The sequence below is a fragment of the Castor canadensis genome, chromosome 6 (assembly GCF_047511655.1).
Source record: "Castor canadensis chromosome 6, mCasCan1.hap1v2, whole genome shotgun sequence".
NCBI lineage: Eukaryota > Metazoa > Chordata > Mammalia > Rodentia > Castoridae > Castor > Castor canadensis.
Window position 1 is genome coordinate 122,552,370 of NC_133391.1, and position 16,736 is coordinate 122,569,105.

The 16,736-nt window shown below is 40.0% G+C and overlaps 1 protein-coding gene across 12 annotated transcripts in view; it reads right to left on the bottom strand.

Annotated features, from left to right (window-relative positions):
- Mast4 (microtubule associated serine/threonine kinase family member 4) overlaps positions 1-16,736 on the bottom strand; it is a 560,147-nt gene that overhangs the window by 262,038 nt on the left and 281,373 nt on the right. For all 12 annotated transcript variants that reach the window (XM_074077368.1, XM_074077366.1, XM_074077365.1 and 9 more), the window contains one exon: positions 4,814-4,845. In XM_074077368.1, the coding sequence (XP_073933469.1) occupies positions 4,814-4,845 (32 nt within the window). The remainder of the gene's footprint in view (positions 1-4,813; positions 4,846-16,736) is intronic.

The window sequence follows — 16,736 nt, forward strand, 5'->3', positions numbered from 1 at the left end:
ACACAGCACCTGGCATTGCCACCAGCCACAGGATCACTGTCCTGGAGCAGGCACAGTGACAGGGTTAGGAGAGGCCAGGCAGGGCACAGTCACTCTGCTCCACGCTCCCCATCTAGTGGGGAGGCAGCCTTGCATCCATTCCACACACAGCCACGGGGGTAATGATCTCGCTGAACACAAAGAACAGTCAGGCAGAGCCATGTCTCTTAAAAGGGCTAAAAATCCAGAGTGGAAAGGCGAGGGCTAAAGCTAACTGTTACAATGCGCCACTTACATGAAATGATCTGCTCTGCCTCTTTCCTCCCCTACCCCCAGGCAGAACACAATAGCTATTTCAGGGGTATCAATATTTATTGTTACAATTTTTCCATGACACTTTGGCATCAATCAATAGATGCTGATATAGTACATCTTCCAATTATTATAGAATTGTCCTCATTTGACCAATCTTCATCAAGAGACAAACAGAAAAATCAAACAGAACACAGGTATGGCATATTCTCTTATTTGAAATAAATTTTAACATAATTTGCCTTCAAATTATGTTAAAATCTATGTAAATATTTGGTTAAAATGTTTCAATTCTATTTTCTTATCATCGCTGAGTATTTTAAGTAAACTATTCCAAGAACACCAAAATATAGAGAGTATAATAAACACCAGTACATACATCACACATTAAAAATACATGAAACTCCCTGGAGTCACTGAAAGCCATTTCTGTTACAAATTTGTTTCCCATGCTTGTTCTTTATACTTTTCTGTAAATGTTGTTTGTACTTAAAAACAACATGAAATATTCTTTTGCATATTTTTAAATTTTATATTGTAATAGTATCTTGTCTGTGGAATTTGCTTATCGTTGTTTTTGGTAATTATCCCTATTAATACATACAATGTGATTCAGTCATTTTACCTGCTGTGTAATACTCCTTTTATTTATATCATGATTTTGACAGGAAGTGTGAGTAGCAGGAATAGAGAGCATGATAATTTTAGTTCCAAGGAGAATGAGAAGAAAAATTCTGGGAGACTCTGGGATCAAAAGCCTTAGCAAATTGATTACTCTTTGAATGGAAGAAGAACAAAGCTAAAATCCAGCTCTAGGTATGTACAGCAGAGATAAGGTCTGGGGTCTTAAAGAAGATAAAAGGCCCAAAAGCTTGGAGAAACTGACCTAAAGTCACTTGCTTATCTACCAGTATCTTGCCTGGAACACAGTTCCCTTGATTTCTCTTATCTATAAAGGTCATAGTCACCTTTGAAACTGTGTATGAAGCAAGGTATTCTTCAAGTTGCCAAAATGATTGCAAATTGGAAATTAGGGGAGATGTGAATTATATTTTCAACATAGAATATTGTTTACTTTTTTCATACTTTCAATTAATAGTAATAAAGAATATTGTCTGTGTTCTTTTATTTGTAAATGATTTATTTTAAAGAGAGCATATGTTTTTGTTATATAATTGTGGACACATAAGTTATCTTTAAGTTTCAAAATAATACTCAAAGAACTTTAAACAAATTTGACAAACCCTGTGCGTTTCAGAATGATGAAAGTGAAATCTGAAACTATTAATTTTCAAGGCTTACAAATTAGATACAATAGATATGGTAGATTCAGCAGCCTCCCCCAAGGTATACATCCTCTGACAGGTTCAATCGCAGGGCTTTGCAAGGAAAGCTAATGAGGACCACAGCACACTGTGGGCTGGGGAAAGACTCAACAGGACAGCAGGACCAAACCCCTGTCGTTCTGTGAGGAGGCACAAGAAGCATTTCTGTGGTAAATACGGTGAGAAAGTGTTAACGGTTTACTAATCATGCATGTGCCATGATTGTGGACGCACACTGACGGCTAATAAAGATGAATCCATGCCCTTTTTCATTAGATTTGTATTAAAGTCACCCTGCCATTTAGTTTTAAAAGTATTTCTTTTCTCAAAGTCATAAAGGAACATTGCACGAGAAGACTAATTCCCGGCACAATGTGTGGTGTTCAGCGAGAATTCCAAGTGGCACTGGGTTCCACAATGGCTGTATCAGGTGTCATTAACTCTTGGGGGGGCATTTGTATTTAATAGGAAATACAAAATAGCATGCTTATTTTGGGGTTCCTTCACTTGGGAGTATTCATTTTCACAAATTCACTGAGAAAGGTAGCTTTATATTGACACGTGCTGTGCTTTCTCATCTGATCAATCAAAAAATGTTTATTAGGGAGGGACTTTTATTTATTCATTTATTTATTTTAATTTTTATTTTATTCATATGTGCATACAATGTTTGGGTCATTTCTCCCCCCTTCCCTCACCCCCCCACCCCCTCGATACCCGGCAGAAACTATTTTGCCCTTATCTTTACTTTTGTTGTAGAGAGAGTATAAGCAGTAATAGGAAGGACCAAGGGTTTTTGCTAGTTGAGATAAGGATAGCTATACAGGGAGTTGACTCACATTACTTTCCTGTGCGTGTGTGTTACCTTCTAAGTTAATTCTTCTTGAACTAATCTTTTCTCTAGTTCCTGGTCCCCTTTTCCTATTGGCCTCAGTTGCTTTAAAGTATCTGCTTTAGTTTCTCTGTGTTGAGGGCAACAAACGCTATCTCGTTTTTTAGCTGTCTTACCTATCCTCACACCTCCCTTGTGTGCTCTCACTTTCTCATGTGATCAAAGTCCAGTTCCCTTGTTGTGTTTGCCCTTGATCTAATGTCTGCATATGAGGGAGAACATACGATTTTTGGTTTTTTTGGGCCAGGCTAACCTCACTCAGAATGATGTTCTCCAATTCCATCCATTTACCAGTGAATGATAACATTTCGTTCTTCTTCATGGCTGCATAAAATTCCATTGTGTATAGATACCACATTTGGGGCATCTTGGCTGTTTCCATAACTTGGCTATTGTGAATAGTGCTGCAATAAACATGGGTGTGCAGGTGCCTCTGGAGTAACCTGTGTCACAGTCTTTTGGGTATATCCCCAAGAGAGGTATTGCTGGATCATAGGGTAGATCAATATTTAGCTTTTTAAGTAGCCTCCAAATTTTTTTCCAGAGTGGTTGTACTAGTTTACATTCCCACCAGCAGTATTAAGAGGGTTCCTTTTAGGGAGGGACTTTTAAATGACTCATATAATTCAAAGCATAAGTTCCAAGTAAAATTTATTTCATCATCCCCTTTTCATAAAAAGTTCCATTCTTTCAAGTACAGGAATTTAAATATCTTCTTTCTGTATCATATCTTTCCACATCAGCTCAAGGCTATCAGCTAATATCAACAAAATTGAAACCTAACTACAAGAGGAGAAATGACGCTTACACAGATCTAAGAAATTAAATTTCCTAATTAGTTTCATCCTGTAATAATTCTTGGAAATGACTAGTAAATCCAAGTGTTATGGGCAATGAAGGCTAAAAGTGAAAATTTGATTTAAAGTCCTAAGGTTTTCAAGTAAAGCACAGAAGAAAATCTAGCGTATTTAAACCCTAAATGAAAGTACAGAGAAAAAATTTTTTCTATAAAGATATTTCCTTATTTCTCATTCTGATGAAAAATATTAAAACTTTTAACCCTTCCCAGCCTATGCAAGAGCCACGATGCAGAGAGGGAAGTATTTAAATTCTGAGGGCGTTTCCTAATGCAAACCTTTGGGCCATTCATCTCTAGCACAGGGAAAAGGAAGCAAGAAGCTAGTCACACTTTTTTAGGCAAATTTTCCAAGAATAATGATCCCGTGTCCACCTGGCAGCCTAAACTTATAAAAAAGAAATGAAATAAATTTTTCACAGCTGTTGAATCTTAAGTTCCAAATACGAAGGCTGAAATCTTCCAATTTTTAACCAGCAGGATGACTCTGATTAACACTCACCACATCTATTTCTAATCCTCCACAGTGGGATTTGCAAAATCTTAAATACTATACACACTATTTTTTTTTTTAAAAAAGGAACTTTCCCATCCACTAAGTTCTATAACATAAACCAGACAGCAAGATCGAGATCAACCCTTCCATAGTACTAGCTGGTAACAAATCTATCCCAAATGTAGTGGATTACTAATGGCAACTTATTTCATTCTGCAAATCACAAATGGAAAAAAAAAAACAACTAGATTCATGAAAATACACTGTTGTCTTAAAAGACTGAAACACAATGCAAGGAAATCAAGTCAAAAAGTGCATAAATCTGCTATTTTAATAAAACAACATTATATGAATCAGTTGAGCAAGATCTAGAGCTAATAGTAGAGTTTAGCTGACAAATGTGAGGGCGATGTGACTGTAACATCTGTCACCCCCATTGATTGACAGGGTTGGCTCAGCTGATCTGGCTGGCCTGGCAGGTGTCCCATTCCTCTCTCCAGAAAGCTGCATGCCGAGGGCAGAGAAGTAGCTGTGCTACAAGCTCTCAAGTTTAGCTGACTCAAAGTCTTTATGAATGCAAATGCAAAAGTGAAAAATTGACTCTGCATAAAACCATAGTAGAAAGAACATTCATGGATTTCCAGAACATACAGACAAGCACTAATTCTTGACTCGGATCAATTAGTACTATCTGCTTGGTTGAGAATGGAATTTTTAAAAATTAAGATTCTCCTAGGAATAAATATGCATTTTGGTTTATAATGTCCATAAGGAGTAAATCTTGGCAATTATAGTGAAATAATTGTTATTTGACTTTTCTGAATAAATTCAATGGTTTTGTTTTCTTAATTCAGTACATTATCATTAACCTTCCAATCGCCACTGAAGCCTAACAAGTCAGAGAATAATCACATTACAAACTGTACAAGAAGAAACAAAATACTATTACTTACAGACTTCCTCTTCGGGGGAGGCTTAGCTCCTTCTGTAAAAGAAAAAAAAAAAGAAGATACATGTAGAAGATGCTACATTAAAGTTAGACTACCAGGCTAGTGAATGGATCACATAAAATGTACCACCCTTCATTACACTTGATTTAGCATTTCCTAAGCTGAAAAGATCTTATGCCATAATTTCATGCTGGATCCCTCCTTGTGCTGTTTGTTCTCTTGACACAAGGTAAAGAGGTTTATAGGGGTTGTTTAAGGTACACACCCAGTGTATTTGAATTCTGGACCACAAAAATCATCAATCCTCCCAAAGCAACAGTAAAACAGAATTGAATTGCACAATCCTAAAATTGAGCATAAGGAAAATCTGAAGAATCAAAGAACTTCTCCAGACAGGAAATAGATACAAGTAGTATGAAATATTTTTGCAGGATTATAATTAAACAAAAAGTGAAATGAAAAGGACAATTAATTCAGAGCACTTAGACTATCTATTCTCAAAAGAAACAAATTCATGAAAACATTAAGCAGACCAAATATTACATTTTATTATTTAAAAAGATGGTGCACAGGGATTCCTTCTGGAATCATTTCTCAAAACAAACCTGATTTCTTACTTAGAATATTGAAAAAGTAGGTTAACGAACCTCTAAAAGGTAACCAGACAGCCACAATTACCAGTGTTTATGGTTTTTAAAGGATGATCTCACACTTATCTCAAACTAAGACCATTATCTACCTAATCACAGACAGGTTGTGGAAAATGGAGAAAAAAGAAATAGGTAAAAACTTAACCAAGCAAGCAAGCAAACAAGGCAACCAACCAACCAAACAAAAAAGGATTCACAAACACTTCTACCCACTAATGAAGTTTCAAAAGCTGGGCTCCCCTAGAAAGATTACTTGATGATGATAATTAAAGAATGGGAAGCAATGAGTCATCTGGCTACTTAGATTCCAAATGAAGTGCATGATAAACGCAGAAGATTTAAACTAAATTTGGCCATGTGTACACAGAGTTCTCATTTACTTTTTGCCTTCCAGTAGCTAAGCATTGTCTTTTGAAAGGTGTTTCCCCCTCAGTTTCACACTCACCTTTCCTGGCCCCAATTTTTATGGGATCCTGAAGTGTTTATTTATCATGGGCAGTGCCCTCTTATAGCACTCCTGAACAGTGTGATTGATTCCAGCCCAGCTTACAGGTTCTTGCTAAGCTGGGCAGAGGCAAGGGAAGCTCTGAGACATGGCAACAGACATCAGATGACCTCCCTGGTAACCGCAAATACGTGTGCATACAGAATATGAAAGTCATGTCACTACTTACTAGCAGGGAGATCAGGTCTTTCCCCAATAGTTCACGTCTTCTTTTCAAGGGTTGCAGGACTGGGGCGAACACTTTATTTTTTGTTAGTGTCTGGTTTTGCTTTTTTTTCCCCTTGAGTCCTTTATTATCCCCAAGAAATTACAGTGTTTACTGAAGTTGGCTCCTTGATTCTGAGACATAAATACACTTCATTTACTAAAGCCCCAAATGACAAGAAAAGAGTCTACCTAAGACGGTTTTCCTTGGAAGCTGAGATGCACATAGAAAGCCAATGATGGATTTTCCATATGGACGTCGTTGATTATGGCACACACTAGAAATTAGCTTCGTGTTCAGGTTTTACAAAAGGTTGGGGCAGGGGCAGGGAGCAAGCACCCTAGAGGCAATAGCTTACCCGATAATGATAAAAAAAAAAATACAAAACTCCTAGAGCCCAAATGTATAACCTGCTCTGTCCAATAAGCTGACCTGCAACAGCATAAAAGATACAGGAGGTGTGACCATTAGTAACAGAAAGTAGTAAGTCAGATGTTATTTCAACTATATATGCAAACAGATCACGGGGAAAATGTCAGAAAAAACTGGCCAAATAAATGACCCAAATAGTTCAATCAATCATCTTCCCCCAAATGACCTGACCATAAACTGGCGGTTTTGCTCCGAAAAAAGCTGCTGAAACAGCAAGATAAGGGATAAAAACCCACTCTGTTTTTAATCAGAAGTCTTTCCAGTAGGTCTGGAATTATGAGTTCTAAACAAGAAGAAAGGTTACGGTGGGTAACTCAGCCCTGCTGCTCCATGGGACGGCAGCCGCGATTCCAAGATGAGGACTTGAGGCCATTTAATAGGCCACTGTCAACTGACCTGAGCTACTGTGCTAACCAAGCTGAGGGAGCTAATCCACCTGACGGCTTGAATGTCAGGCTCGGGACTGGAAACTCAATTTGGTAGCAAATTGGAATCAGATGTGATGGTAATAAAGGGAGAGAAATGAATGTGCTGTGGCCAAGACCTTGTGAACGGTGGCTGCAAAAGGCTGCAAATATCAAGGGGACTAAGCAATCGCACACCGAGCAGGGAGTGGTGACCGTCCTAATGTATGGGGCCCACACGCTGATAAATCTGTGTGGGTCAGATGCAAGTGAACGGCATCAAGGCACTTTATGGCCTCAGCCCCTGCAGTACCCTGTGTATGCGTCCTCATTTTATTTTCTTAATGTCAGGATAAGGTCACTAACGCATCCTTAGATAATTAGATAAGACCTGTGGTACTGGTGAAACATGTACTGAAAGTTTAGTGTGAGGTAAGAGTTGATGGTAGGAAGAAAAGGGAGACGAAAAGGGGTTGGGGGAGGCAAGAGACATTCATATGAATGAATCAACAGGCAAATTGTTATTATCAGATTAAAGAAGTTCTTAAGAACATATTTAATAAGAATACAATTTTTAATTATTTTCATTGGTACTGATGACTCAGTGACTTCATTTTTTTTTAGTTTCTGCTTATCATTATTTGCTTGATATTAAACCCTTTGCCACCCTTCTAAAAGTATGAACAAATATTTATGATGAAAATAAAGATGAAGTATAATTAATCTTGTCTGAGAATTCTGTAATTTTTCTTGAGATCCGTCGTTGAGACAGGAGGATTGGGTGAGTCGGCAAGAGCCTGAACACTTGGAATACAAGAGTGAGGCAGGGAGATACCTGAGCCCAGGAGTTCGAGGCCAGTCTTGGACACATAGGGAGACCCCCGTCTCAAAAACTACTAAGAATGCCAAAAGGTTTCTCAAATCCAGAAAAGAACTCATGGAGAGTCCACGAGGACAAGAGGCATCAAACGAATGAATCCGCCCTTTCCCTAACCATCCTTAACCTCAAAAAGAGAAACTAAATTGTGTTATCCATGAAGACAATAGAGAAAACGGCAATGTGTTATGTGTCCAGGCAATTTTCACACTGGTAATTAAAAAAACACTTATAGTACTTAATGCGTATTTAACAGCCACACCTACACAAATTAAACAATGATGCCACACATGTCACATGTGTTTAGAGAATCTCTACAGTATTTTTTAAAAACAAGACACGAAACATGCTTTGAAAGAGAAAAAAGACTTACAGAAGCCCAAATGGTATATATAGACAGTTCCTCCTTCAATTGGTAGAGCTTAATTCTCCCCTGGAGAGTGGACTGGGATTCAGAGATCCCTCCTGAAGCACAGGGGACAGAGGGAACAATACCAGTGTTACAGCAGAGAAACCCACAGGCACTACTTCATGAAGTGACTATGCTTAGTGTCACCAGAAGTAAGTCCTACTGATATAAGATACCCTCAGATAAATGATGAGGTCATTTCACAGTAAAAATCCCTAACTGCATTCTAATCATGAAAAGGCACCACAAACCCAAATGGAGGGACATTCTACAAAAGACTCAACCAGCCCTCCTCAAACCAACAAGGCTGTGCAAAAACAAGGAGAACTTAAGGAACCATCACAGGCCAGAGAACACCAATGACTTCTGGCTTGGATTCTGGATCAGAAAAAGGACGTGCATGGAAAACCCTGTGATAAAAATCTGTAGTTTAGCTGTGAGTAACGTAGCAAAGTTAATTTCATAGTTTTGACAAATGTATTAAAGCTATATAAGATGTTAGGTAGCATTAGGGGAAACTGGAGGAAGAGTATACAAGAATTCGCTGAGCCAGCCTGCAATTATTCTGTAAATCTAAAATTATTCCAAAAATTTTAAGTATATTTTAAAAAGAGGGATGGGAAGACTGGAGGTAGTGGAGAATGGAAGAGGCAAATGGGTAATTATCTAAATATTCTAAGCTTATCATAAGGTAATATTTAATATCAATTTTTAGAAAAGTGTAGAAATAGTCTAGGTTAGAGAAAACTGGCTACAAGCAGCAGTGAAGATGGTAAGAGGTGGTCAAACTTGAGATGTATTTCTAGAGAATTTACAAAACAAATAGTTATAGAGGATGAAGGAAATCGCATGGAGGAGTCACATATTTTTGGCCTGATTAAATGGAGTTTGAGGGAAGAAAAGATTTGTTTGGACATCTGACATTCGAAAATTCTGTCTATATGGGGATGCCAACTGGAAATTTCCACAGGCAACTGGATCTATGACCCTGGGCTTAGGAAAGACGTCGGGGCTGGAGAGTGATTTGCAGTCCTCATCATTAACACGGTATGCAAAGCCACAGGCCCGGATGAGAAGGAAAAGATAGAGAAGAAGAGATGCCCGAGGATGTAGCTATGAGCAGCGGTACTGTGCGGCACATGCGGAAGGACATCTGCAGTAGTGGCAGCTGGGGTTTCACAAAACAATGGAAACTGAAGGGGGCTGACAAGTCAAAAACCTATCTGAGGTCAGGGGACAGATACCACACTCTCTAAGATGACAAGATAGCTGGGCAGACAGCATTAGAAACTGGGCAAGAACCAGGAAATTACAACAGAGAACGTGGCCACGTCCATGGCAACAGCCCAGTTACAGCACCTCAACAGCAGAGTACTTGGGAGCTCTCCCTGCAGGGGGTGCTCTAACTGTCCCACACCTTTACCTCCTGGTTCCTGAGATGGGGGGTGGGTGGGTGGGGGGGTGCCTGTGACAGCATGATGGCACCTGAGTCCCTGCCCCAGCTGACAAGCATGCATAAAGAAGAAATAGAGGCTCCCCTCCCTAGCAAAATGGGCGGTGAGGCCAAGTCCACCAACAGTCACAGTCTGGGAGCTCCTCCAAAACAAAGAAGGGCATTTGGAAATTGGGCCTCCCCCCTCCCCTATTCCAAACTCTGCAAGTAGAATGCTGGTGTCCAACACACACTATTTCCTAGACACTTTCCAGAAAGCAATCGGTTTGCAGTTCCTGGGCTTCCCTGTTATCATCTTCCCTTAGTCACTGGTGTCTCATTCTCTCAGTGAGGATTATGACACTGGCAAACTATTAATTTAGCGACAGAGTTCAGAGAGCCAAGATAGCTGTGCAAGACAGTGCATCAGGCACCATTAGGGACACATAAGGGAAAAATGAAATAAAACCCATTTAAAAACTAGTTGGGGAAACATACACCAACACATATAAAACGAAGAGCCATCACCAGGTGCCAGAGTAGGCAGTATAAACCTGAGTGCATAAATGCTAGCAGGGGAGAGAAAATAACAGGGGCTGAGGTAACTCAGCTTATGCTCTGGTTCTGAACACTGGCTAATTTGGCTGAAGCAGTGATTCTGAAACCTGGTTGTGCATTAATGTCACCCAGGGAGCCTTAACAATGCCAGAGCCTGAGCAGATCTGCAGAGAGAGTTGTTTGCATAAGTTGTTTATCAGAGGTTAGTAATTTTAAATCCCCTTAAGGACTATTAGTTTGCATAAATCTTTTGCCTTTGGATTTCTTTTCTTCAGGGAATACTAGCTTTCTAGGCTAGCATGCAAGTGAAGTTTAAGCTTTGTAGTCATTTCCTTTTTAGGCAGGAAGTGTGGTAGGGTGAGGATAGGTTCTCTGTGTCAATGCATCATTCTGTAACAGATCTATGGCCACCTGCCAGAGCAAAGCCAGCCAAGGGTGCACAACCCCTAAAGAAATACATGGGGTCCCACATCCCAGACTCCATCTCTGAGAGTAACTTGTGAAGACAGAAGCAGAGGACACAACCATTCACACCATAGAACCAGATCTTACAGGAAAACTTGGTTCTAAACCAAAGGAGAAAGCAAAATTGGCTTTCAAAAACCTTGGAGAACTCTGGAAAGCCATCTATAAAGTACATGGTTTTCTGCATAAAGCAGATAGAGTAAAGCTGGAAAATCCGTATGTAGATGACTCTAGAAATGTTGAACATTCGAACCATTCTATCTTGTTGTGCATGGGTAAACTGCTCGGGGCTAGGTGAGATAGGTGGAGAAGCCAAAAGGACCTTCTCCTTCCTGCAGGCTTTATTTCATTCCACTGTGTATCTACAATCAGGATGAACTTTAATATATATTTTTGTGCTAGTACAGTTAAACAAAACAAACCAGAAAAGGTTCACAAAAAATGTTTGCTAGGTTTTTACATAAATTTAACTTGATCAAAACCACATGTTCACTTTTTTTTGAAAAACAGAAAAAAAAGAGGCCACCTTCCTTCCATGTTGGCTGTTCAGTCATGAGCTTGGAGCAACAATTATCACCCTCATGACTTGGGCACTGAGGACTTTTGCCACAGACAAAATTTCTGAGTCACAACATGGGTGTTTATTTTGGTCTTGTAAGGGCTCATCATACAGTGAGTCAGCGAGCTTCATAACAAAATCACCTGGCTGTCTGGATAGGACACTCAAGTATTCCCATGAAAAGCAAAGAGAACAGCAACTGACTGGAGGCACAAGTCATGGGGATGATGGGATTAAAATTTGAACCTGTCACCCATTCCCCAATTTTTTCCCTATTTTCCACTGTGAAAATGCAAGAATGATGAATTACTCTATTTTCCATTGCTGTAACAAAACACCTGAGGCTGAATAATTTTTAGATAAAAAGGTTTATTTTCCTCATGGTTTTAGAAGCTGAAATCCCAAGTCAGGCAGCCCCATCCATGTGGCTTCTGGTGAGAGCCTCATGGCAGATGCCATCACAATGACAGGACAGAAGAGAGCACATGATGAGATAGGAAGCCAGGGAGATTCAGGTACCATGTTCAGTCTTTTTGTAATGTCTCGCTCTTAGGAGAACTCACTCCAAGAGACCAGCATTAACCTCTTCCAAAGGTGATGCCTTAATAACATAACTACTCCACTAAGCCCCGTCTCTTAAAGATTCTACCACCTGTGAGCACTGCCACATTGAGGACCAAGATTTCAACACGTAGGCCTTTGGAGGGACACCCCAAGTAACACACGCAAGCCATGGGTAAACCACATCTCAACCACAGCAAATGGGCAGAGTGCAGCTGTGGGCGGCTGAGAGACAGAGCTTGAATGAATGCACAAGAAGTGAGAGGTGGTGATAATGATGATGATAGTGACGATGATAATAATAATATTAATAAGACAGCTTTTTCTCTAGAGATGAAGAAGGCGCAGGTGAAAACAGGCACTTTTTAAAGAAGAACCGAATAAAACAGAAGATATTCGCATGGAGTTCTGTGATTTCAGTAACACAGAAGGTAAATATCTTCCTCCAAGGGTAAAGGCAAGGGCACACTTGGGGATTAAAGCAAGCAGAATGGGTTCCTTTATTCGATCACACACTTTTTAGTAAAGGTCGACATGGAAGGTGCCATGCCAGGCACTGGGGATAAAGGACTTCGCTTAGTGTAAAATGCAGTGTGAAGAGGTCTGGAATAGAGGCCTTTTCAAAGTATGCAATAACACAAAGGGGGAGGGGGGGGTTGTGCTCTGTTTTCTTGGGTGAGGGACAGGGCTGGTTTTTGCCCAAGACATTTCCTGTTATGCACGATGACAAATTCTGGTGGGAACCAAGCTACTCTCAGCCTTAAGACGAATGTCTGTTTAAGTTAAGTAAATGACAGTGCTCATTTTCTGAGCCAAGTAATTGGTTCAAAGAAGGCATGCGATCCAATCAGGTTTGCAAAGCACATGCAAAACAGTATTTTCTCAGGATTCCAGGGAATGAACTTCCAGTTTCCATGTCCGAGAGAGCAAATAGGAAAGCAGCAGCATTAACCCCAGGAAGCTCACAGCAGCCACAAAGACAAACACCAAAGATGGTGAAGGAGGAGGGCAGAGAGGAATGAGATCAATGGATGGAGCCTACTGTATACCTGGACTTCTGGGATACACGAGCCAATCAAGTTCCTATTGTTTAAGCCAGTTTAACTTGTGTTTTTTGTTTCTGTGATTCAAAAATTCCTAAGTGTCATAGTACTTGTGCTTCCTCTTTCTTCTGCAATCTGGGAGTCGGTGAGGCAGCCTCAGGAGGGGTAGGGAGAGTACACTGCAGAAGGAAAGGATGCAGGCACCACGTAAGGCACAGTGAACCAGCACAGGACTCTGAGCAACAGGGATCAGAATGGCTGGGACAGAGAACAGAAAGAAAACCCAGCCAGGGCACAAAGGATCTGGGGCCAGATCACAGATGGTGGTTGGAAGATTCTGCTTTTATCCTGTAGGCAGTGGAGAATAAGATGACCAAATTGACATGTTAAAGAGCATCGCTCCAGCACTAGGGTGTCATGTGCCTCACAGAGGGCAAACAGGCAGGAAAGATGTTAGGAGGCTTATTCAATTATCAAGGAAGCATGGCTGAGGGCCAGGATCAAAGACCAAGGATGAGGCAGAGGGAGGGGAAGGGGGCGGAAGGTTGAAGAGAGAATGGAGTGCACAGGATCCACAGAGTTGAGAAGAAATCTGACCTTCTGGGAGGCTAGAACAGCCCTCGTGGAACTAAGGGCAGGGTGCCACCCAGAGATGAGGAAAAAGGGCTCTGGTATGCCAACAGAACTGATAACCTTTCAGAAGTTCAATGATGGAAATCTGAAAATGGATGAAGGGGTGGCAAAACCACCTATGTCAGAACTGAGGGTTCCTGATAGGCGGGAGCATAAGATAAAGTCACTGAGTAAGAGAAGCAAAGCCTGAATCCCAGGTCAGGCTTAAGCAACTATTAGGACATGCCCCCATTCCATTTTTTTTTTCAGTACTGGGACTTGAACTCAGGGCCTAAACCTTCAGCCACTCCATCAGTCCTTTTATTTGTGATGGGTTTTTTGAGATAGGGTCTCTCAAACTATTTGCCTAGGTTGGCTCTGGAACCATGATCCTCCTGATCTCTGTTTCCTTGATAGCTAGGATTATAGGTGTGAGCCAACAGCACTCAGCTCCACATTAAAATTTTTACACAAATGATAGCTCATCTACCTTCATCAGCATAATAATGGAAACTAGCATTTATTGCATGGTGACTGTCACACATTATCTCATTTAATCTGCTCTATCTTTCCATTTCACAGAAGTCAGAACTGAGACACAGACAGACAGACAGTAAGTCACATGAGGTCCCAGAGCTAGAACACGGCTTAACTTGTTTTAGAATCCACATCAGCCAGCATCCAGAGTATTTTAATAATTTTTTTCCTCACCAAGTGATGTCTTGGTATATTTGTATCACCGACCCCTCACACTCGTTCTGAGTTAGTGACACACCACCAATTACTCAGAGAAAGGAAAAAGGCAGAGCAGACCTTGGCAGCTCCTTCTAAGTAAATTTCACACTTAAATTGTTTTTATGGACTCATTTTATTGGAAGCAAAGTCCTACAAATACATTACTTTTAACAGACTTTTTTAGAGTAGAAAATATATAACAAGCCAAATAATCAGCTAACCCCAAATAAATGAGCAAATGACACAAGCTTCCTTTCCAGTCAATTACTATGGTTTTTGATGTTTCCTAACACGTTATGGCCTTGACATCAAAAAATCAAGCTTGGTAATCAGACATGTATATATACCCTTGTCTTCCAAGTCAGTATTACAAAAGGGAAATCTACCCCTCACACCCCAAGGCAATGTGCTTCTCCATGGTTTTGCTGCAGCAACCAATATGTGTGTGACTAACAGTCCCAGCTGATCAAGGGCTACTCTGTACCAAGTGAGGTGCACTTAGTATCTCAAAGTTCAAAGCTGGCAGCCCACAATCCCACTGTATTTTGTGTGCTCACTTTGTTCTCAGGAACAAGAAAGCAGATTCTTTCAAGCGCAAGTTTCTGTGTCATTTTTTGAAATTAAGGAAACTACTTTTGATCCTATTAGAGAATCCGGTCATTCACAACAAAGAGCTGAAACAGAAAATACACATCAACTAAACTTATAGAAACCCTCATTTAAGTCAATTGTCTATTTCATAGTGAGAAACATACAGAAATGCCTATATTTCAACCCAAGCCAATGACAGAAAGTGTCCTTAAGAAACCCTCCTACATTTTTGAGTGTGTTATTAGAGTTTTGAACTGTGGTCAAGTGCTCTACCACTTGAGCCACGCCAATAGCCTTTTGTGCTTTTAGTTATTTTTTCAATAGGGTCTCATACTTTCTGCCCTGTCTAGGCCACTATTGTACAGCAATCCTCCTACCTAACAGCTGGGGTTACATATGTGTGCCACCATGTCTGATTTATTTCTTTAAATATGGTCTTGCTAACTTTTTGCCTGGGCTGACCTTGAACATGATCTTCCTGCCTCTGTCTCCTGAGTAGTTGGGTTTATAGGCATGAGCCACCATGCCCAGCTTAGAAACCCTCCTACTTTCTCTAAGATTCACCTTCCTAAAATATAAAATGAAGATAATACAACTTATCTCACAGTGTTAAGATTAATAATATGACCCATATTTAGCAAAGTTCCAAGGTATAGAAGCATCCTAGAGGTCAGCTATTCCATTGGAATGTCCCACCCAAATTCATTGAGGAAGCTAGGGCACAAGTTAAGAACTGTGACCAGATAGATGAGTGAGCCAAGGTGCCCGACCCTGACACCTAAACCTGGCCACAGTTCTGTGAAACCATTTGAAGACTCAAAGCAAATCAATTTCAGCAAAGTCCCAATCATGGCTGTTAAATCAGTAGGAAAATTCATTTAGCAGGAGACCAAACACCACCAATGCAAGATATTTTGAATGTTATTGCATTTAAGACAATATAAATTTGCAGGTCCTTCAGAATCTATATAAAATTAAGGTCACTGTGGACAAGTTTTGTGTTTTTGATTTTTCCTCATAACAGACTTACGAAGTCCCTTGACAAATAAGCCTATCAACCTTGCCATTTAACTATGTTTCTTGTTACTGGGGAAGGCCTGTGACCTGCAGTGAGCTCAGATACAGAGACAACACCACACAGCTGTGCCCCACAAGGTCCCGCAATTCTTCCAGTTCTTCCATCCATTACCAGCAAATTACAGTAAATTCAAAATATTGATCCACACATCCTTATATGGGAAGAAAGTTACCATCGACTTTTATTGCTTATTGTTGGATCCAATTCCCTGGAATCAATAAAAGCTACAATGTTCATAAGCTTCTAAAAAGCTAGTTAATATAGTGGATATGAGACACCTTTTAGAATCACTATAAATCTATAGGACTCTTCAACAGAAAGGCAACAAATATCTTCAGCATTCAAAACCGTTATTTGATTTGAGAGTCTTTTTATTACCCAGGAAGATGCCCCAGGACAGAAGTGAGTATCAATGGCATGGAATAAAAACTAAGCAATTAGAAAGAACTCCGCTAAACACATTTTCAATTTTACCTACTGGTTCTCTTGCATTTCCACACCAAAATCCCTGTCCATTCCACAGTCAAACAAGAATTGTGATCATTTTTTTTAAAGGTGTATTTTACAGTTAAGATGAGTTTTCTTGACAGTAATTTCCAGGTCCCATCAAAGGGGACCAGTTTGCCTATAAACAACATTTCACTTGCTCCTAATTTAAAGAATCAATGTCCTTTTATGAACCAATTTTTAAAAATCAGATAATAATTCAAAGGTTCCATTAAAATGACTTAATACAAAAAGAAACAAAAAGCTTTCTGTAGAACCAGAAAACAGAATTGGATGAGACTATTTGACCAGTGATAGTGAATT